Genomic DNA, 21,947 nt, shown 5'->3' with positions numbered 1-21,947 from the left:
TTAATTTCGATTAATATTTCTTCGATCAGGAACGAAGAGGGTTTTAAATTTAACTGCCGGAATTAACTGTCAGCCAATTAGCAAGACTTACAATTAAAATTCCAGCGGTTTTCAATGCTGATTTCAACTTCCCAAGCTGAGACGGAAAAAGCGGCTAAGCCAATGTTCACGGAATCTTACTATGGCAGTTTTAAACTCGTGTCTGTCTAGACGTCAATTTGGGCTGTAAACTTGTAGAAATCCACAGCGTATACAATTCTGAACATTCCATTTTTTTCGGAACAGAATTTTTAGTTTAATCCGATCACTGATCTCTATATATTTCAGTAAAAGTTTAAAAATAGGCTTGCAGGCTTGCATGATTCGCTTAGAATTAGCCATTGATTTCCGTGTTTAAAAACAACACGTTGCTTATTTAGTATCAGGTTCCGCTTCAGCTCAGTGTATTCCTAGTGTTACTTCGACTATGACTAGCCTTGGTTTGTCGTTGTTGGCTGTATTGCTAAATGTGTATCTGTGTCAGGCGCAGGTGTTGGATAAGAATGGGTAAGCAGTTAAATTCTTTGCTCTGATCCTAATTATGGTTCGAATAACACTGCTCTTATTTTGCAAACCATCATCATCATCAAATTTTATTTAAAGAAAACACGGTAGCTTCAAAAACTAACAAGCTGATTTCCACGAAGGGCGTTTGTACAGAACATAGTTTCAATATGGTACAAGTGTAAACAAAAAAGAATGAATGTAGACAAATTTTACAAATATACAACAATAACGAGAATAAAAATATGTAAATAAAATAGTGGGATGCGTTCTAATATAACCAGAGAGCGGAGTATATCGCTCAGAATAGACAAAATCACTTTTCTACAACAGTGGGATATCACGTAGGATAATTCGATCCATTTAGCCGCGTAATTGTAGTTGAAACGTGAACCAAAGTCTTTTGGCGGTTTAGGAAGTGGTAAATCGCTACCGTGATTTCTAAGGTTAATGAGCAATCGAAATCATTATTTAATTTAAACTTTGATCGTAAATTAGTTGCGATATTTATAGCCTAGTACTTAGTAAATGATAATTTGAAGTTAATTTTGAGTTATTATATTATTGTCTTTGATCGTGTCCGTTGCAGGTTTGCAATTAACTCCGCTTCAGATGGGCAATCATAGGACTTCCTGCATATAATCATTCTGAAATTTTTGTAACGCATCCTTCAGGATAGTCCCACAATTATCCAAGAGTGGGTTACAGTAATCGACTCCTTAAAACAGGATTTCAGAATGAGAAGTTTTAAGATTGATCACATATTTATTTAGACTTTTGGCATGATTTTGTACTTTGTTTCTTGAAATCCAATTTCCACAGGTAGCTACCATTCAAACCAATTTAATTGCATTCCCGATACACCTAACAAATAGCACATTTTCACAAGAAGAATTCTGTGCGGGCTTAGTCAAAAGTCTTTTGAACATAAAAATACTATACAGTTTCATTTGCCATTGGCATTGTCCATATTTTTAAGTAGGTCATCACACAGTTAAAGCGGAGTCAAATGTTTCGACGGAAGCCAGATTAGAATTTTGAAATTGTCGAAAAAATTCTTTCTCAATCACGTTGCCAATAATTGGAGAATAGAGTTTAGACGATAGTTCTCAACCCCTTCGGGGTTTGGTGGTCTAAACCAAGTAGAGGCACTCGAGGTCTCTGCTATTTTCCGGACGTTCTGTTTACGCAAGGTTATCTTATCAAGTATTTACCTTATGAATACGCAGAAGGTGTCATTTAAAAGCTTAAGAGAAGCTTATTATATTTCATATTAATTTCAATACAAATCATTTCAAGATCTCAGGAACTAAGTTTTGCCTCGAAACTCGAAAGATAGTAAATCTTATTTCTAATATATAAGGACGCAGCACCCCCATGTTGATTACGATCATGCATGACGAAGTAATGAATAATTATCAATAGAAGTTTCGCTATCTGATATTAATATGGGTCGATTTTAGATTAATTACTAGCTAAAATAACAAAAGGCTTTTCTGGTAACGAAATGCGAACTTCATCAATATGCCTAATCCTAATAGGACTGTTAACATTCAAATTAGCGAGTCCTTCCATACATTATTTTAGTGAGCAGTGATAACCAATTTATGCAGTTATAGAAGTAGAATGGGCAGTGACAAAATGAGATATTGTCAGCGATATATGGTATTTTCTCAACAGACCTCACTCTGCCGAGGTGGATTGACTGCATTCATAACTGGTTGTCCCCCAAATTAGTGCTGGAAAGCATATCATAGGGATTCAATAATGCAGAAAATTTTCTGCAAGAGGTCCTGCAGACCTCTACATTTCTCCATCTGTAAATAATCAATTTCTAGTTAGGACAGTTTTTTTGTCATGGCTCCCTCTCCACTATGCTATTGTGATGATATGCATGTGCAGTGATAAAAAAATCTTAAAATTAACAATGTCATTAATAGCGCGAGCTAACAAATCAGGACGAACGTGATATTTAAGTGACGTGTAAAAGGTGTTTTCAAGTAATGGCACTGATGAGGGCCCGGGTTAACGGACCGAAAGCTTTGCAATAATGAATGTACTTACGTGCTGTACCTACAAGCTATTTTATTTATTCTTATAGTTCGTCGGCGATGGCTATTGTCGGGGGATCACTGCTTTTTATTATCAAGTGCTTTTTATTTTAAATGAAATTTTTCGTTTTAATGCCCTGCACCAACAATCATCGCCGACGTGGAATGATTATTGAGAAACAGCCTTTAAGTCGCCACGGAAATGATTATTTCGTGCACAATCAATTCAGCTATCGCTATCAATCTCCTCTATTTATACTTAGTATACACCCGACTATTGTCTATTGCAAATCCTACATTCTGATTGGCTACTCAACCATTGTCTATTCATGACGGTGAACGTTTGAAAAAATTTCCCTCGCGCGACCGTATAAAATTGAATTAATTAAACTATTTTTCGGTGTAATCGCGGTGTATCGATTATTTTCTCGAAATTAATATATCCATGTATAGGGTGTATACTAAAACAATTAGATAACTCGGACTTCTTGTCTAATTGTTAAATAGTGTAAAAAATAACGTCGGGAACTTTGAGTGAAAAACCTCTCGCAATGTTGACTAAGTTGAAGGCATTCGATGAAGTCTTCAATACGTCATTTTCGTTTTTAGGATAAATGTCGTCACCAGATATCAGGAATATTATGTGACGGAGGGAAGAACAATTTCATTCAGATACTATAAACAAATATGTACTAGAACGTGCAGTTTCCGCTTCGGTTTTTGCTTCCGTAGAAAGACAGTGTGTCGGTAAGTTGTGCTGTATAATAATAATTATAGTGTGTTTCGTATTTATTTTATAACATTTTGGCACGACACGTTTAGTTGTTGGTACAAAGCCAAACGAAATTGACACCGCAAGCCTGTTTTCAGGACGCAATAACATATTTTTAGCACCAACAACAGGCATATTGAAGCAAAATTTAATGATCCTGGTTTAGTTGACAAAATGAAGGAAATAGAGACAGCTTGTTAGGTCATCTAGTAATCATGTCATTAGCCTTTCTAATAAAATTATCTGAAACTGAAACGATAGTTACCTGTAAAAATACAATCCTGCAAAACTTTTGTCAATTATTTTGTACTTTTAGTAGTATTTTCGTTTACCTTTCCGGACTAGGTTTTTAGTAATAAATTACTTACTTATATACTAGTGATACAAATCAACTATTCTAAAGACAAGTTCTATAGCCTAAAGTCTAAGTTATTGGATCTTACGAAAAATACGTTATCCTACATTTACACGACCGTTTCTAATGATAACGTCTAGAAATACGCACTATAGGAGCACTTGCATAGATTGGCCTTCCAAATTTACAAACTGGAAGTGACTTTTATGAGCCATTTGAATGCACAAAATTTAATAACATAAATGATATTTTCCAATTTATCAACATCACCAGCAATCACGACTGTACTATGACACAATACAATTTAGACGCAACTTTAAGAAACCCGACAATGCCTTAAAAAGTTTTATCCTTCAATGCTATTTAGAAATCAAGCTCGCACTGGTTATAAAGCAATATACCAAAGAGTGAGGAAAGTGAGACCAGTGTATTATTGCAAAGACGGCTGGAGGCAAAGTGGTTCCCATTGCACAATTGGTGAGTGAGTAAACAAAAAATTCTAACTATACATAATAAACCGCAATTATAGGAGGGGGTTTTTCTGCATATCACAAAAACTGAATTCAATAATTGTTTTATTATACATATGAAGAATAGTAAACATAGTATTAACGAATGAAAAACCTTATTTAATAGCAACATCCAAAAATACATCAATTATTAATACATAAATACATTTAAATGAATACCGCTTGTTAACCACTCCAGGCTCACTTGCAGATAACTCGGTTATCATGATTGCGCGATTTATCTGTCAAATTGCTTTTACTACTATAATTGTATAATAATTCTAATTATATATTATTATGTATGTTATTTATATTACATGGATATTTGAAGATTAAAGCACTCTGTGAGTGCATTATCGGGTTTTACATGCACGACTTCACAAACAAGGAACGAGAAGTTCCTTCGAGTTCCTTGTTTGTGAACGAGTGCATGTAAAACCCGATAATACACAAACAAAGGGTGTTTTAATGCTTTTAATATTCATTTTGAGTAAACTCGTAAAGACTTTATATCATTTAAAACTTAAATAAACAACACATGCTTACCTTTAAATACTAAAACACCCTAACCGGTTGCCCGTTTAGTATTTTTCGGTGTGGATTCATCTATAATTACATTAATTTCTTCTTAACTAAGCTCGGCAAATTTTTTGTTTATTGCCGCCATTTAAATCCTATAACGGCACTGCCGTGGCGTTGTTGCTATATAAAATTCACTCACGTGGTACAAATCGACCAATCAGAACGTACGTTTACAAAAAATGAATGTTAATTAAATTCATTAATACCACATATATTCTAATATACTTATCCCCTCAATTATATCGCATACTCGCAGTTTCAACCAGTTTGTATTTTTCCTTTTCCTTTTAGCTGCATGTATTGGATGCTATAACAGAGGATATTGCAGACAGCCGTGGATTTGCACATGTCACGAAGGCTGGAGAGGTTCTCAATGCCAAAGCGGTAAATGCATTCACGCTATAAATACCAATATCAATAGTTTTGGAAAAGAGGAATACCAATAGTTTTGAGAAAGAGGAAAGATGGCAATTTTTGCATACTAAATTTCACCAAAAAGTCTGGATTCCTTATGTCTTCTAGATTTCAATGAATGTGCTCGAAGTGAAACGAACAAATGCAAACATAAAGATGGTTGTGTCAACACTCATGGAAGTTTCAGATGTACATGTACTGCTGGTTATCGATTGCATTATGATTCAAGAACGTGCAACGGTAAGAATATTGCATGACCTATGTGATTGTCTCAACGTACAAAATAGTAATAAAAGCCTGTTATCATAATTATTATTGTAATTCGTAGTTATCTCTGGTTTCCATTTTGTCTTCAGTGTGGCATACCCAAACATGTCAAGGCGGCTGATGAGATAGAACCTTTATATGTTTAATGACCGATTTGAATACAGAAATACACTGAGACAAAGATACATCCGGACTAGTTCCCATCAGGAAAAATTAATTGTTCACAACAATTACAACTAAATGGAAACCAGGCAATAGACTCCGTCTAAATACCAAACCATACTTTCATAAAGTAAGATAGGCCCTAATTGATATGTTATAGACGTTGATGAATGCGAGGGAGACACACACAGCTGCAGCGCAAATGGATTTTGTCACAATACTCAAGGCAGTTACAGATGTTCTTGTAAGAAAGGATATCAACTGGGCAGTGATCAAAGGGCATGCCAAGGTGAGTCGAAATGGTTGGAAGGTGGCTCGACTAAACGATATTTAGGAAAGCGACTATTTTGTTGGTTACTTCAAATTTGTCTGTAATCTTTATTAAAGTTGCTTTCTGATCTTGACTGTTTAGGGGGAAAAAGAGGAAGTACATACATTTTATTTCAGAATGCATGATCTGGAATGGGAAAAATGACGGGAAAAATACCAAAGAAAATAACCGTATTTTATGCTTTTTTAACGAATATTGCTTGCTCTATTTAAATACGCATTGTTGAACCTCTGATTATTTCTTTTCAAAAGAAGATTTGCGCCAATGCATTCATAAATAGTGCGATACAAAGGGAGGACAATCTTCTTGCTAGTTCTGATATACAGTTGATAAATGTGGTGTCGTCAAGAAATGAAATGGTATAGAAGCATTTTGTATTTAGATGTGGATGAATGCAAAACGTATCAAAATGACTGCGATTACAAAGCTGGTTGTCAAAACAGCGTTGGAAGTTTTAGATGCACTTGCCAAGCTGGATATTATCTTGACGCTGACAGGAAAACATGCAAAGGTAGAAAAGATATAATTGTGATGAACAAATTAGTCCACATTAAAAAAAGTCGATTCCAATTCGTTGAAAATAATTAGGATGAGAAAAATCTCTAGATAGAATAAGTAAACCGATTATATTGCTTAAGTTGAACGTTCAAATCGCTTTACATCAAAGAAAGTCTAAACTTCATGGGCCTGGGTTATTCGTCGCATTTTGGTTGCATCGAATGCAATTCGAACAGTAAGCAGATAATGAGATGGTAATGAAGCGTAACGAGATTCATCATCTCATTATCTATTATTATTATTTGTATTCCACGCGACCAATTTTCCCCCAATTGCCTAATCGTTATGCATATATGAACTGAGTTTTCAGACAATGGGAGCGCAACTGGTCACTTTATCATTTCAAAATGTTTTCTTCATTTCAGACGTGGATGAATGTGTTAACAGCGACTGTCAACAGAACTGTGTCAACTACCTCGGTGGATACAATTGCTCCTGTAATAATGGATACAGAAGAAACAAAGCAAACTATCAGTATTGTGATGGTAAGGAGATAGAATCGATTTATTCGTGTGGCATAAAACTAGTAACAACTTGAGGGAAATGTAATCCAAATGTCCTTGGGAGATATATAGCTCATGTCGCGGAAGGAAAACCGTCAGTAGGAAACGCAGCCACTGAGCCGCCTGCAAAATCACTTTATTTCTTGCAATATACATGTATTAAAAAGAAATATAATTGCAATAAAAAAGAGATAAGTCCATGCGATGACGAGAGTTGAAATAACAGGCGGTTGTATTGTGGTCCATGATTGCTGATAACAACGTTGTTGAGGCTTTGATGAGGTTTATTCTGGTTGACTAAAAAAAAAGCCCTAATAAAATATTGACAAATATTAGATGCAAGAATTTAAGAAAGAACCTTGTAACAACGAAGTCTGTAATATTTTATGTATTTCACAATGACGATGGGTTTTGAAAGTACGTTATTGATTCAAATAGATATAGATGAATGTTTTGAGAAGAAAGATGGATGCTCTCAGATCTGCACCAACAAAGATGGCGATTTCATTTGCAGTTGCAATCAAGGATATCAGCTTACATGGGATAAGAAACATTGCATTGGTAATTAGTTTGTTCAAATAAACTACTACATAATAATTTTATATGCATTCACTAAAATCGAAAAATTGGGAGACAAACACACACTCTTGTTTTTTGAGAAGAGTTGAAGGAGGAGACATAATAATGAAACATTATTGACACATACGTCTGAGTTTGCAGAAAGTATAAAAAGATCGTAGAAAAAAATTATCTTGGATAAAAAAAGGTTCTTAAAGCTTCCAAGTCCCCTCCCCCAGTGGCCCCGTGCTTGATCGATTGTTTCCCGAGAGAAATATCGAGAACAATTGCTAAAATCCAGCTCAAAGGTCATTCAACAAAACATATGTATATTTTATTATTGCTATATTTAACCAAAGATATTGATGAATGTTCCGGTAAACAGCATGGTTGCGATCATAGCTGCAGAAATACACCTGGATCATACGAATGTTTTTGCGACGAAGGATACGATTTATCGAGTGATGGTAGAACCTGTAAAGGTAAATGAAATTTGGATTTGTTTCACTCTTATGTTCAAATTTGACAAATTACCATCGTCACTTCGCAACTCGGAGAATTTTGGCAAAATTTGAAAATACTCTTGAAATCAAACTTAGGGAGATTACCTATACCAATTTCTGAGAATGATCTTTTTTCCCTCGATTTAGGTAAACTATGTTTAATTATTCACCCACCGGTGAACGGTAATATGGCCTGCTCAAGGAAAACAACCGGAGGTACATGTGTCTTCTCTTGCTCCACTGGATATAAACAAATTGGTTCACACATAAGAAGATGCACACCCTCGCGACGATGGACTGGGAAAGAAGCAAAATGCGAACGTGAGTATAAAGCACATCCTTAACGGATTTTACTTTAACTGCGTGGTTTAATTTGATACATACAGTTTGCATTGCCATAATTTTCAAAGTAATACAATATTTTGTCATAGCAGAAGTTATCAGTCCCTACCGAAATAAATATTTAGTGTTTACAATAATTATAATTCATTTTGATGAACTATATTCTAATTTAATGGCAAATTACTACGTCTGATTTGATCAAACCTAACTTGAAGAATATGATATGAAGAACTTCTGGAAATTGTGAACTGAACTCTCATAATCTGCGGAGTAATTATCCATTTCAGCTATCTATTGTCCAGACCCTCCTGAACCAATCAATGGATTCATTTATTCTCCGTGCGACACAAGGTTTAATTCAGAATGCATAGCAGGCTGTGATGATGGTTTCCATATCAATGAGACGTCAAAATTAAGATGTACAGTGAATGGTCGATGGGAGCCGAATAAAGTGACATGCAATTGTAAGTAAATTGTGCCAACATCATTTACATTTGCCATTTACATGAATGTACTTGAAGCGTTAATTATGAAAGCTGATGTTTCTGAGAATCAGTGAACGTTAATTGCGCGAGCTCGACGTTTTTAGGCCTAATTAATACAGTTCGAAAGTTTTCTGAAATTTAGGGAAATGGCGAAAGACATTTAACTTACTGAGAAAGTTCATGCCCAAGCTATCATTTGCATTCTTGTCAAAGAAATCCCGCGTTATCTTTATTGTTAGAATTTTACCTTTTAAAGGTCTCTGTTTCGTCGATCTACCCGGATTATTAACGCGATATCATGTAAGCATGCATGTTATTCAAAAGAGGGACAAGGCTTAAGGAATGAGACGTATAACAACAAACCCATGATGTCAATATAACTCTTCAAGACAAAGCACCCCCCTGCGAGTCCGCCTGATTGAGATTCAGTGGTATCGCTAGTCAATACAAGGACAATTGCCATACGAAGAAAAATAAAGGAAGAATTAAGTAATTTTAAGAAAATACTGCACCTAAAAACACAAAAGAAACAAAAATAATATTGTCCTAAAATATTTAAAGGCACCTTTTTAAATTTCTAATCCATGTTATAATATAACATTTATAGTACGCGCGTGCTGATTGGACGAAGCGTGTTTCTATTTAACAATTGGACATGGAGTCCGAGTTGTCTCGAAGAGAGTCAACGAAGGCGAAGCCTGAGTTTAGTATTCGCTCATAGACAACGAAGGCGAGTTGTCTAATTGTTTTAGTATAACACCCACAAAATTTTTCTATTTCTTTTATCATATAACTCAATAAAAGGATTTTGTACAAATATTATAATTCGATTCAATTACAAATTTTCATTACATCGCTTCGCTTTTCAAGTTCGGAGGGAAAATTCCTGTGTTTCTACACAGTATTAGTATACACCCGACTATTGTCTATTAAAAATCTTACATTAAATTCTGATTGGCTACTATATTCGTGCTGGTGAACGTTTGGGAACCATTGTCTATTCGTGATGGTGAACGTTTGGGAAAAATGCGCTCGCGCGACCGTATAAAATTGAATTAATTAAATTATTTTTCGGTTTAATTGTGGTTTATCGATTATTTTCTCGAAATTTATATATCTAGGTACAGGGTACGTGTATACTAAAACAATTAGACAACTCGCCTTCGTTGTCTAATTGTTAAATAGAAACACTTGTGGGAGTTTGGGAGAACTCGAAATAACGTGGAAAAACTCACCCCACAGGCTCGTTTTCCCGCTTATTATTTCTTGTTCTCTCTAACTCTTACGGGTTTTTCTCAAACTGTATAGAAACATGGAGAATGTTTTCTATTTCTCAAATAGCTAATAAAAACGTTCGCTGTATGCTCCATTTTGAAAAATATTTTTCTTTATTTCGGCCTTAGTCATTTGTAATTGATACGATTCATTTAAATGTTGATAAATTAAAATGTTTTTTTGCTCGTGTAGTGAAAAAAAGATGTGAACCTAATCCTTGCCTCCATGGTGGCCAATGTTCTGATGTAACTTCAAGCGAGTTTTCATGTGACTGCTCGAGGACTGGGTACAAGGGAAAGACGTGCGAAATTGGCTTTATAAGTATACCTGACTATCCCACAATATTTGCAGATGGTACTGCCACTTCTGTAGAGTTTCGCGTTTCACCACCAGACAACGACCTGCAGGTGACCATTTTCCCAAAAAGTGTCGGAGTTGAGTTTAATCCATCTGAGTTACTTTTCAAAAAAAAAACTACAACTTCGCAAACTGTAGCAATAAGTGCCCAAAGACCAGGGGTTCATTTCGTGGAGTATTTTTTGTCTAATTCTGGTTCAGCTGGGTTTGAGAAACCAGAAACAAATGTGCTTATTGTCGAAAGTACTGAAAACTCGGCTGTGGACATTTTGGAAGAAGATTATAGGACATTTCCTTCAGGATGCTACAGCGTTGAACGTTATCAATGCCCTCGTTCACAAGTACGAATTACAGCACGTTCAACGAGACCTTGGCGGCAAATTTTTGGTATATCGAGTAGAACTAACGGCATAGTGAGTTTCAGCAATGGAAAATTCGAAATACCTTATTCAATAACAGGTGACAAGTTTATATCTAGAAGTGCATCGAGTTTGAATAATAATTGTGGACCCAGTCCAGCAAAGAAGTATTCCTTGGCTGAGATGATGAAACGCCGAGTCCTAACCAAGTCTTTTCTTAACGTCGTGCGAGACAGTTTTCCGAAATGGCTGGATGTAAAACTACGAGGAAATCTATCATCGAGATCGGTTGTTGAAGATGACCTTAAAGTGCACTTCCTTATCTGGAAAACGTCTCCTTGAGGAATTGAAAATTACAGGCCAGCCAATGACCGATGGTAGATTTTATTCCTTGCTAATATCACCTGATCTCAACCTCATTGTTGATGGAGACCATATCTCATTGGGATTGCCTGATCGTGAAGCTAGTTTCTCTGTTGCTCTGGAGGTCTGTGGCACTCCTCCATACAATGTCGTCTTGAAACCGTCAACAAATCTGGTTGATGTGATCAAGCAACTTTCCATGTTTAAACAACTGCGAGCCTACGGTTGGTCATTATCGATAGTTTCCTTACAAATTTCTCACAACAAAAGAAGTTTGATTATGGTTACAAAGCTTAACAAAGATTTTATAATATCAAACTCAGTGAACTCTCGCGTGGACTTTGATGGAACATTAAAGCTTAACGTTCACAACTTGGAAAACGTAAGCAAATATAATATTTCATTAGGTAATGAATATAATGAGTATAATTTTTCACCAGTGTGAAAATGAAGTCAGTGTCCGCTGTGATTTTACGGACGTTGTGCATTTCGCAAGTTTTGACGAGTTGAAACTGGTAAAAAACTCTAAAATTTAGTTCTTTATTAACGCTGCGAGTTCGCTAACTGCCTTATGAAAGCGTTTTGAAAGTGATATTTTTTATCTCGTTTCTTCCTAAAAATGGTCGGAAAATCAAACTTGCTTGTAAGAAAATGATTTCGCACATGAGCCAAGAACAGCAGGATACAAGAACCTTTAAAACAGACAGCAATAACTATAAAATTATTTCAAATTTTAATTATGATATTATCCGAATATTTTACAGATAATGGATTCACTGTTAGATCAAAAATTGCAAGCTGAGCTCGATGGTGAAATAATGCTCACTCTGGAATTTATTATTCAAGGCAAAATGACAAAGTTGTCCATCAAAATGGCGCAGACATTAAGCTATGCGTCATTTGGAGGTGAGATCGAGTGGTATCCCAAAACGAATTGGTTTAACCCTTTCAACACTTGAGTTCGTTGTCCCCAAACCCGTAAAAAACTCAACGTTTGCATTGTAAAAGGAAAAGTTTGAAACGAATGTGTCTCGCAACACAAAATTTCTCACAGCATTTGTGTTTTGATATTAGGGGACAAAGCATTTATTAGGAAAACGTATGATAAAAAGAAAGGGTACAAAATTAATACGATTATCCATTTCAGAGCGTCTCTTCTGCATAACAACGGTGGTATAAGGTTTCATTTAAGCTTCCCCTTTGGTTCTGACTTAACTTAGCATCTGAAATAAGAGACCTTAGGCTTAGAATCATGTAGTACATTTTTAGTAACTGCATTTGTCATCAAACTTGCAAAGAAGAGCAATGCTTTGCATGGTGCAATCTAAAATGCACAAACCTTACAAATTAGAAGACGCTTTTGTCTACCTGAGTTTGCCCTACCAAAGAAATTTTTACCTTCTTGCACCTTGTTGTAGCCTTCGGTTTAAGATTTCTCAATCTATAAAAAAACCCTAACCATGCTCTCCAAATGATCTAAAACCTTTGATTCCAGTATAATCACGAATCTTACTCCTTTTCACTATGATTCTCTAATGCTAATACATAGTCATTGCACACCCAGATGGTTTGAGCGCCCAACTATATGGACTGAACCGTCGGCAACTGTTTTGTTTGTGCTCCCTTGTGACTGGTAGGGAGTTTAGTTAAAAAAATCGCAAGCTAATGATTTTTTGCACTCAAATGATAAGAATTTTAAAATTATCATTTTCAGGGGGAGTTGAAGATAATTGCTTGCTTGAAATGAAGCAAAATACGCAAGGACTTTTGATGGAAAACACTATGGAAAAAAATCCTTTTCTTCATACAGAACTTGACAGATTTGTTGAACTTGATCAACCTAGTAACATATCATGTTTTCTTAGCGCAATACTATACCATGAGAAGATAAGTAAAAACTCCCGCTATCGTGAAGCAAGCAATGGCGTCAAAATGACTTTCCATGGCAATCTTAAGTTTGGTGCCTTACGCTTTGACAACCTTGAGGTGGAGTTGCGTTTAGAAAATCCTTTATGCCAGAATTCGTCGCAGACGATTCGATCGAAGATCATTGCAAAGTTGGGTGGAAAATATGGGCGACGTTTTGAAACTGCACAGAAAAAACTAGGAATATTTAAAGTCGTTCGTAGTTCAAAAATAAATTTACAGATTGGACGTGAATCAGCTGCTGATTCCGGGGGCTCTTTCTCCAGCATTGCTAATGTTCTTGGTTTTGAAAGTGCCGTAAACGTTAACATATCACAAAGTGGCCTGGCATTTTTTGTCAAGGGGAAGATAAATGGGTTGTTTGATGTATCAGCTACTTTCAAATCTAGCTTGGTGCCATGGATTTATCAGCGATACACAGCAAGTGGAGTTTTCGAGATTAAAGAAGCCTCTGATAACCTCGACCGACTTTTGGAAAAAGAAATTGAAAAATACACCGCTGAGTACTTGACAAAAATAAAAAAGAGACTTGATCTTTCTGCAGAGATAGAAAATCGCGAAAAAGGCAGTCTGAGAGAAGTTCAGATCCTTCGGGAAAATTCGCGAAGGAAGATGAATGAAATAAATGTCGAGCGTAGAAAAGCAACTTATCAGTTATTGTCAGCGAAAGAAAATTTGAATCTTCTTCAGGAATTCGTCATTGGTTATTCTGATAAAATTGGTTTGTTGAATCAAAAATTAAACAAACTTTGCGAGTTAAAACACTGTCCTAAAATCTGTCATAAAGGAAAATATTGTACAACATGTTGGAGCTATACATTTATTGAGAAACACGAAACCTGTTCATCAACGTGTCACAAGACCAAACAGGAACGCAGGCCTCCATACGAAGAGCAAGCAATTTGCAAAAATGAAAGATGTAAAAGAATTCATTCCAAGAGAGATTTCCTTGGTATCCCATTAGCAATAGTTGGCGTTGTCATAAAAAACCCTGTTGTAATAAAAGCTGGAATTGGTTTACTTACAGCAAAAAAAGGTGCATGGAATTGTCGCGTTTCTAATGATAAATGCAAGAAGGCAACATTTGTGTATGACTATATTCACACTCCGTATATTTGTGATGATACCTGTATGACAAAAGTGGTTAACACATCCACAGAAGAAGAATGTTGCTCCAATGTTTCATGTGCATCGTTCATTGCTAATGTCAGTTGTTTTGCTGAAAATTCACTGTGTAAGAAAGCAAGAAAAGAGGCTTTAAAGGAGATCGCAAAAGTAGAAGCAGACGCAGTGATGATTATTGGAAGCCTAGACAGTGCAAGGCAAAATGTTTCGTTCTGGAGTATGAGGAGAGAGAAAATGTCAATAAGAAAACTGGCAGCCCAGCGTTCTCTGGATGCTTACGAGAGTGCCTCACGCAACCTTGAAAAGGCCTACAATATGACGAACGAGAATCGGAAAAGGAAATTTGGAGCATTATCGAAGACGTTGTCGATGTTGAAAGACCTTTCCAATGGGCCTGGTAGATCCCGCATTAACATAATAGATATTGGTTTTGAAACGAGAGTTTTGCCACAACAAGACACTAACGTATTACTTCTGAATATCAAGCTGCAGCTTAATACGAAACAACAAGAATTGTCAACTTTACTGGATTTCAATAACTTGGAGAAGTCGCTGCGAAATATTGCAAAAGAGATTTTAGAGGAGTATGTCAAAGAAAGTGACCAATTTACTAGAAGAAAACGATCTACCGTAAGAACGAATGATCTAAATTTTGAATTTTACACATTACAAAGCTTCCACCGATTATGTTCAGAGTTTCGTAAATACAAACAAACTCTGAGTGAAGTCGCGACGTCACTTTTTGAAAGGGCCAAAAAGCTCCAAAAGCTTCGCAATGAGGAGGTGGAAAAAAAATTATCCTTGTCTACAAACAACAGCGCCATTTTCGGAAATTTCATTGTAAACGAAGAGATCATATCGGAATATAATATTGACATAAACTATGATTCCTACATAACTGCCCTTGAAACCGATCCCGAGGTCTCAGAAGCGAGGAATGTTCAAAACGAGGCTCTGAAGAGCGAGTTTGGTGCGGTTCATTCGAGCTCAAAATTATTTCATAAGAATTGGTTAGCAACCATGGAGAGCATGTTCGCTGAATACTCTGAAGAATGCAGCGGTTTTGAAGATTGCCTGAAGTACACGTTTGACAGTTTATTGGAGATAAGTATTGGATCAAGTGCACTGAATGGGGATAAATTACGCGAACAAATACTAAATCTAGAGACAAGATTCTTTAATCTAACCAGCAAATCAGATATGTCAGTGAATGAGGCAGTACATGTTTCAAGAGATCTCTTGAGAGACGTTAAAGACATGAGTGGTGTTGAGGACGTTTGTGCGCATGCTCCAAATATCACCCAACAGCCCGAACCGTTCACCGAGCTGGTTGTGAACGAGACACTTGTTTTAAGTTGCGGAGCTACAGGAGATCACCTTGTTTATCAATGGCGTTTCAATGGTGAGGTTTTAATAAATCAAACTACAAATATCTTACGAATCAATAACACGAGTCCATCACATTCTGGAAACTATTCTTGTGATGTATCAAATCACATCGCAAAGGCATCTTCAATCGTTGCAGTTGTGGTGATTGGCACTTCTCCGCTGATTGTTCTGCACCCAGTTCGTCGTCTCAACGTTGTCTTATCCGAATATTCCTCACTTCACTGCAAAGTTGAAAAAGATGCCCGCAATACATCTTTCCAGTGGTGGTTCAAGTCCCCAAATTCAAGTTCCTTTGCGTTAATACCAAATGAGAAATTTTCTTATCTCAGCTTCGTCCCAGTAAAACTCCACCACGAAGGATGGTATTTCTGTAACGTCTCCAACTCGTTTGGTCACACCATTTCCAAGTTGAGTTTTGTCCAGGTGTTAAAATACAGTCTTCCTGTACCAGTTGCAAAACTATCATTTACCGTTGTATCAAAGTATCCGAGCAATTTTGAGCAAACCGTGTATTTTCGTCAAACGTTAACAAACAAATTGGCTTCTCATTTGGTTATTACTGCTAACAAGCTTCTGTCAGATGATGAACTAGTCAGAGATTTGCATCTGACTGAATGTAGAGTCATGCCACGGAATAACGATGAATTAGAACGTGCCGAAGTCTGTGACTGGACATTCGAAGTCATTGGTGAGAATGTTACGTCAACGAAAGACTTAAACGAAAGTTCCTCGTCACATGAGATGGAGGAAATCATCAACGCAACTTACAATCTCAAAAACATACTCTCCGATAAAGGCATTGCAAATAATGTTACCTTTTCATTAGTTAACTCCAACCATTCCACGCTGAAGAATTCTTTAAAGGTAACAGAGATGTCTTTGATCTGTCCAAAGAGCCAGTTCTTCGTTGAAGGAATATATAAATGTGGTAAGTTTTCAAATTGTTTAACATTTAAATAATTCAAAATTGCAAACACAAAAATATTAAATTTCAATTTATTAATTTCATATTTTCCAGCTCAATGTCCTCCAGGATTCAAAGGTGTGCATGTGAATGGCAAGGCGACATGCGTTGTTTGTCCTCGCGGTTTTTATCAACCAAGACCCGGTGCAACATTTTGCAACAAGTGTGCTGATGGATCCACCACAACTGATAAAGGCGCCATTGACGAAAAGCAATGTAAAGGTTAGCGAAATTGAGTATTTTCCCGTATTTTGTAGTGAATATTTTTTAAAATTTTTGTTGTTGACCTTGAATTCGTGTTATAAAGACACGATGATCTGAGATGACGCGATGTTGTTCCCAGTAACTTATTCAGCATGGATCAGCATGGTCCCGGGCAGGCCGAAACAGCCTGCCCGGGTTGGTGTGACGGAGTACGGCCCATGTTGGGGAAGAGGTGGGTGGGTCGTTCTTCGTCACACCACAGCTTTCGTTCTTTATTAAACGAGCCAGAAGCCAGTGCTTCTGTCAAAACCTGGTATTTATAGCTGTTTTATGACCTTTGCACCCTCGTCATGCATTGATTTTCGCTAGATTATTCCATATCCTAACTTTGCATCTCATTATCTGCGCTTTGAATAGAGAATGGATACATGAATATACACCCCCTCAATTAAGTGGTCTAGCTATGGCCCTGGATATGAGATAACGGAAAATCAGGTTCAAATTTAACACCGAAAGGTTTATTCTCAACAACACCGATTCATTCAAGATTATTTTGTCTTTTTAGAGGATGGTAAATATTTCATTGCCTTTGTATTGGAGAATAATTACCACACTGCTGTAATTGTCACGATAAACGTGTCAGGTCAGTTGGAATACGTTTATTTGAAGGCAGCGGAAACCGCGCTCAGAAGTAAAACCTGGAATACGAAGAGTTCGTTGATTGTGAGTGCAGTCGAGGCTGGTACAGATCGAGCCCTGGCAATCAATGGGCAATTAGGTCTTCATCTCAAACCAACAGCCCTTAAGTTCCTTGCGTTAAATGTTCTTAAAATCGAAGGTAAGCGATTATTTTTGCTACATATTTGTCCCTGTTGTTACAATTTACATCTTATGAATTTCTAACCGAAGTTGCTAAATTTGCGGCTCAAATCGCAGGGGAACACAGCCACACCTTTAGTGTTCTGTAAGATTTCTTTGGTCACGACGACCGTAACTCCTCGAACGTTTTGTTAAATTTTTCGGCATTATAACAATATTTCTAGGTATTACTATTATAACAATATTTTCCATCTGTAGAGAAATATCAAGAGGCACATTCAAGCATCGGATAAGAAAAGCTGTCTTTTATTTGCCAGATACAAAGTGGATAATCTTAAATTTTTTGAAATTACAGTAATATTATAATTTTTTAGGTTAATTTGACTAGTTAATCATTTGACTGTAGCTTAGATTGCATTAAATTTTACTACTATTAACGCTCTTATTCCGTGCAGGTTGAATAAGAATGCATTTACTGTGTTAATATATAATTATTTAGCGTGAAATTTTGGTGCAGAAATCAGCTTAGTCATCATGCTGAGTAATTATATTTGTAGAACTTGAAACTTTTTTCTTAATAAAAACAATAATTTTGCATTTCAATAACGAATCTTAATGCTAACTGGGGTCTGATGGGCTTTTTCTTGTAGTACACTTTGTTTTCTCGAGGTATCTTTTTCTCAGGCATATCGATTTCTTTCATTTCGTAACTACAATGAATATCATCAACAACTAGAAAGTATCAAGGAGGATTAATGTACGTATAAGAGGTGCAAAACAAACGAAAATTCGTAAAAATTCAATTCGTGACGATTTAGTTAAAAAAATTAAGATGTAATCGAAGCAATGTTTAGTGATATTCATAAAGATAACACAAAACAATATAAGAAGAATAACAGATACCAAGGGAATTTATCAAACATTATTCAGATCCACTAGAATTAAATTACGAATTAAATCCACGAATACTTGGTGGACATTGAGCCAAAACTATCGAACAAGACTAAAACTGAAACAAATGCATCTTTTTCACTATCACTTTGGTAATAAAAACACATGCAGTATATTCCCTAAACAAGTAAGTAATTAAGCTTGTATGTAAACAACGTAAGTATTCAATACTGCGGTCCGTTAACCCGGGCCTTCATCAGTGCAATTACCTGAATACACATTCACACGTCACTTAAATATCACGTTAGTTATGATTTGTTGGCTTGCGCCATTAATTAAACGTTTTCACCTTTACCAAATACTTATGAAAAAGAAATAGTCCTAATTAATGCGCATGTCCTAGACAAGTATTTAGCTAGCAGACATTGAAAAGAGCACGCCACGTACTATTGAGTGACTTATCTTCTTGGTCAATAGTTTGATGTCAATATATTCTCTCATTTTACGAGAGACGGTATACTTATCAATCGCTAAAATGCTTGCAGTAACACATAAACCCCATTATGTATAGTATCTTGTATACAGAACTTACATATAGTTATATCGGTGTATGAAATATGTATGTTTATATTGGTGTTTGACAACCGCTTTCCTTCCTAGTCCTTAGTAAAATGGAGATAGCGACAAAATTATATCTGCTCTTAACTGAACAGTATTTCCGTACTACATTACAAAAATTAGTTTTATAACATTAATTTATTTTGCCCTAAATTAATTTTGATACCGTCAGCGGTTGTTTAATTAGTTTTCGATCGGGCGTACGCGAAAATAACTAGCCAGGGTGCAATCTCTAGAAAATAACGTACCTTGCGAATTCAAGATTACTGCTAAGTTAGACTTAAGAAAAAAATTATGCGACAGTTTATGTCATCGCATTCATATCGGCTCGGCGCGATTTTGACAATTAATGCAAATTTAGCTCTAATTATTCATTTCTTAAGACTGATATGAATGTTTGAAATAAACACCAAACATAATAGATTGGTTTTGAAACGAGAGTATTGGCACAACAAGATACTAACGTATTACTTCTGAATATCAAGCTGCAGCTTAATAAGAAACCACAAGGATTGTCAACTTTACTGGATTTCAAAAACTTAAAGAGGTCGTTGCGAGGTATTACGAAAGAGATTTTAGAAGAATATGTAAAGGACAGTGCCCAATTTACTAGAAGAAAGCGTTCTACCATAAAGAAGAATGATCTAAATCTTGAATTTTACGCGTTACAAAGCCGCTTCCACCGATTATGCTCAGAGTTACTGAGTAACTAGAAACAAACTCTGAAAGAAGTCGCGACGTCACTTTTTGATTGGGTTAAAAAGCTCCAAAAGCTTCGCAATGAGGAGGTGCAAAAAAAATTATGCTTGTCTACAAACAACAGCGCCATTTTTGAAAATTTCATTGTAAGCGCAGAGATGATATCGGAATAATTATAATTATGGACATAAACTATGATTCCTACATAATAGCTATTGAAACCGACCCTGAGGTCTCAGAAGCAAGGAATGTTCACAACGAGGCTCTGAAGAACGAATTTTGCGCAGTCCATGCAATTTGGTTCGTCTATAGATTGTCTTGTGTTTATACTCAGTCGAATGATCTGTCAAGTGGTCATTCGTCCAGACGGAAAATCCATCTCCAGTATATCTTAGCCAATTGCAAGCTTCTGCAGCGTAGCAGCGTCTTCAAACAACTTAGCATCAAATGTGGTAAAACAACTGATTTAAATAGACATAAACACTTTTGGATGTTTCGACCTGAGGGCCTTCGTCAGGAGAGTTAGTATGCCATCGCTAGCTCTTCTCACGAAGGCCCTGAGGTCGAAACGTCGAGAAGTGTTTTTGTTGTAAGTTGCACTTGTAATAACACATCTGATGCTACATTTAACTCAGAAATACACAACTATGATTGGCCAATTCCGTCCTTAACTACAGTTAAAATTAACTAGTCTTTCATCTCTGGCCCCAAGTGTAAATTGTGTAAAAATCTCGGGTGATTTTAGTTTGCTCATACTCATTATAATTTATTGCATATATACATGCTTAAACTCATGCCTATGTAACAATTTGCATGCAAAGCCACACTGAAAGCATTTTTGCCAGATTACTGAATCCAGATGCCAAACATTGTTGTAATCGGCCCTTTAGGCTTTGATTCGTTTGTTTCAAACAAGAAAACAAAGCTTATTGTAATAATATTCGCCTAATTTATTCAATGACTCGGCAACGTTGGCTGAAAGCTGTATTTTCAAAGTTCAAACACTTCTGGCAGGGCATATGTAGTGTATCTCTCGTGTATCCGAGAAGTGAGTAACGTAAAATAAGACCATGCAGAATATATGTATAGTTTTAGTAGTTTCATAACAAAACAATTTAAAAAATAAACGTTCCCCTCAAGACCCTTTCTGCGCCTGCGTATGTCCTTGATCTCCACGAAGTACTTCATGCAATCAATATATAACAGCATACGTAAGAGTTCTTTCATAGCACAAAACCTATTCGTTGATTTTTGTATCGGTTGAATAATGATTATATCGAGTGTTGAATATATCGTTGAATATATAGCATTTGACGTCGCCCGTAAGAATATCATCTTGGTCGATTTAAATGGTCCTGTGGAAAAAGATGGTCCTGCGGTTTAAACAAGTGGAAAGATTACTATAAACAACTATAAAACAAAGTGAAGAATATAAAGTGAAGCAGGTTTGAATCAATATTGTATGGTAAGATAGGAAGGAAATTCAAATACCACTGAAGCAAAATAATTATACATTACCATAATTATATCGCTTGATCATAATTTGAGGGTTTTTATAATAATTATTTATACAGAGTCATTTCATTAATTTCTACTACGATTCGCTATTATATAATGGCACCAAATTGTCCCAAATTTCTGGCATAAAATGATTTTCAACGTTTCACTTGTGATTATTTTTTGTTATTCGGTAGTTTTGATGAAGATTTTGGTTTGTCCATGTTGTACAAAGAACTATAGTGACTTCAAATTAATTCAAACTCAATCGTTTTTCAGATGACCATGCACAGGGCCGAAGTCACCATGGGGTTGGTATAGGGGGGAAAGGGAGCTCCCTCTACAATCATTACATGCAGTATTTGCTGCTAAAAATTAATATAAGGGGTATATTGCAAATGAAGGAGAAAATAAGTGCCATAAAAATGAATCACGCACGTAAAAGTTTAAAAACCTTCTAAGGGGCTGTTTACATGAACCCGGTTAACCGAGATTCAACGAGGCGTGAGATGATTTTGAGGTATTA

At 36.1% G+C, this 21,947-nt stretch overlaps 2 protein-coding genes across 2 annotated transcripts; both read left to right on the top strand.

The window, feature by feature from the left end:
* The first annotated feature begins 445 nt into the window (after positions 1-445).
* On the top strand, positions 446-11,284 carry LOC114531444 (fibrillin-2-like). Its single transcript, XM_028553055.1, has 13 exons — positions 446-546; positions 3,204-3,341; positions 4,089-4,198; positions 5,104-5,196; positions 5,335-5,466; positions 5,816-5,944; positions 6,369-6,497; positions 6,910-7,029; positions 7,486-7,608; positions 7,965-8,087; positions 8,256-8,429; positions 8,738-8,914; positions 10,403-11,284. Exons 1-13 carry the CDS (start codon positions 467-469, stop codon positions 11,266-11,268), a joined length of 2,394 nt encoding a protein of 797 aa, XP_028408856.1. The 5' UTR covers positions 446-466; the 3' UTR covers positions 11,269-11,284.
* On the top strand, positions 11,206-18,263 carry LOC114531441. The gene is made up of 6 exons (XM_028553053.1): positions 11,206-11,671; positions 12,054-12,195; positions 13,004-16,657; positions 16,748-16,915; positions 17,463-17,735; positions 17,975-18,263. The coding sequence occupies exons 1-6, from the start codon at positions 11,225-11,227 to the stop codon at positions 18,007-18,009; spliced, it is 4,719 nt and encodes a 1,572-aa protein (XP_028408854.1). The 5' UTR covers positions 11,206-11,224; the 3' UTR covers positions 18,010-18,263.
* The last annotated feature ends 3,684 nt before the right edge of the window (positions 18,264-21,947 follow it).

The sequence above is a fragment of the Dendronephthya gigantea genome, unplaced genomic scaffold (genome assembly GCF_004324835.1).
Source record: "Dendronephthya gigantea isolate DGI-Jeju-01 unplaced genomic scaffold, DenGig_1.0 000072F, whole genome shotgun sequence".
NCBI lineage: Eukaryota > Metazoa > Cnidaria > Anthozoa > Malacalcyonacea > Nephtheidae > Dendronephthya > Dendronephthya gigantea.
This window is presented reverse-complemented; position numbering and strand designations above follow the sequence as displayed.

What these genes read in the sequence shown, in the direction of transcription:
- LOC114531444 (XM_028553055.1), top strand. Translation starts at nt 467, where the DNA reads ATGACTAGCCTTGGTTTGTCGTTGTTGGCTGTATTGCTAAATGTGTAT. An exon ending in TGATTCAAGAACGTGCAACG is followed by an intron (nt 5,467 to 5,815) that starts GTAAGAATATTG and finishes GATATGTTATAG; the next exon opens with ACGTTGATGAATGCGAGGGA. An exon ending in GAAAGAAGCAAAATGCGAAC is followed by an intron (nt 8,430 to 8,737) that starts GTGAGTATAAAG and finishes TATCCATTTCAG; the next exon opens with CTATCTATTGTCCAGACCCT.
- LOC114531441 (XM_028553053.1), top strand. Translation starts at nt 11,225, where the DNA reads ATGACCTTAAAGTGCACTTCCTTATCTGGAAAACGTCTCCTTGAGGAA. An exon ending in ACGTTCACAACTTGGAAAAC is followed by an intron (nt 11,672 to 12,053) that starts GTAAGCAAATAT and finishes AATATTTTACAG; the next exon opens with ATAATGGATTCACTGTTAGA. An exon ending in AAGCTATGCGTCATTTGGAG is followed by an intron (nt 12,196 to 13,003) that starts GTGAGATCGAGT and finishes TATCATTTTCAG; the next exon opens with GGGGAGTTGAAGATAATTGC.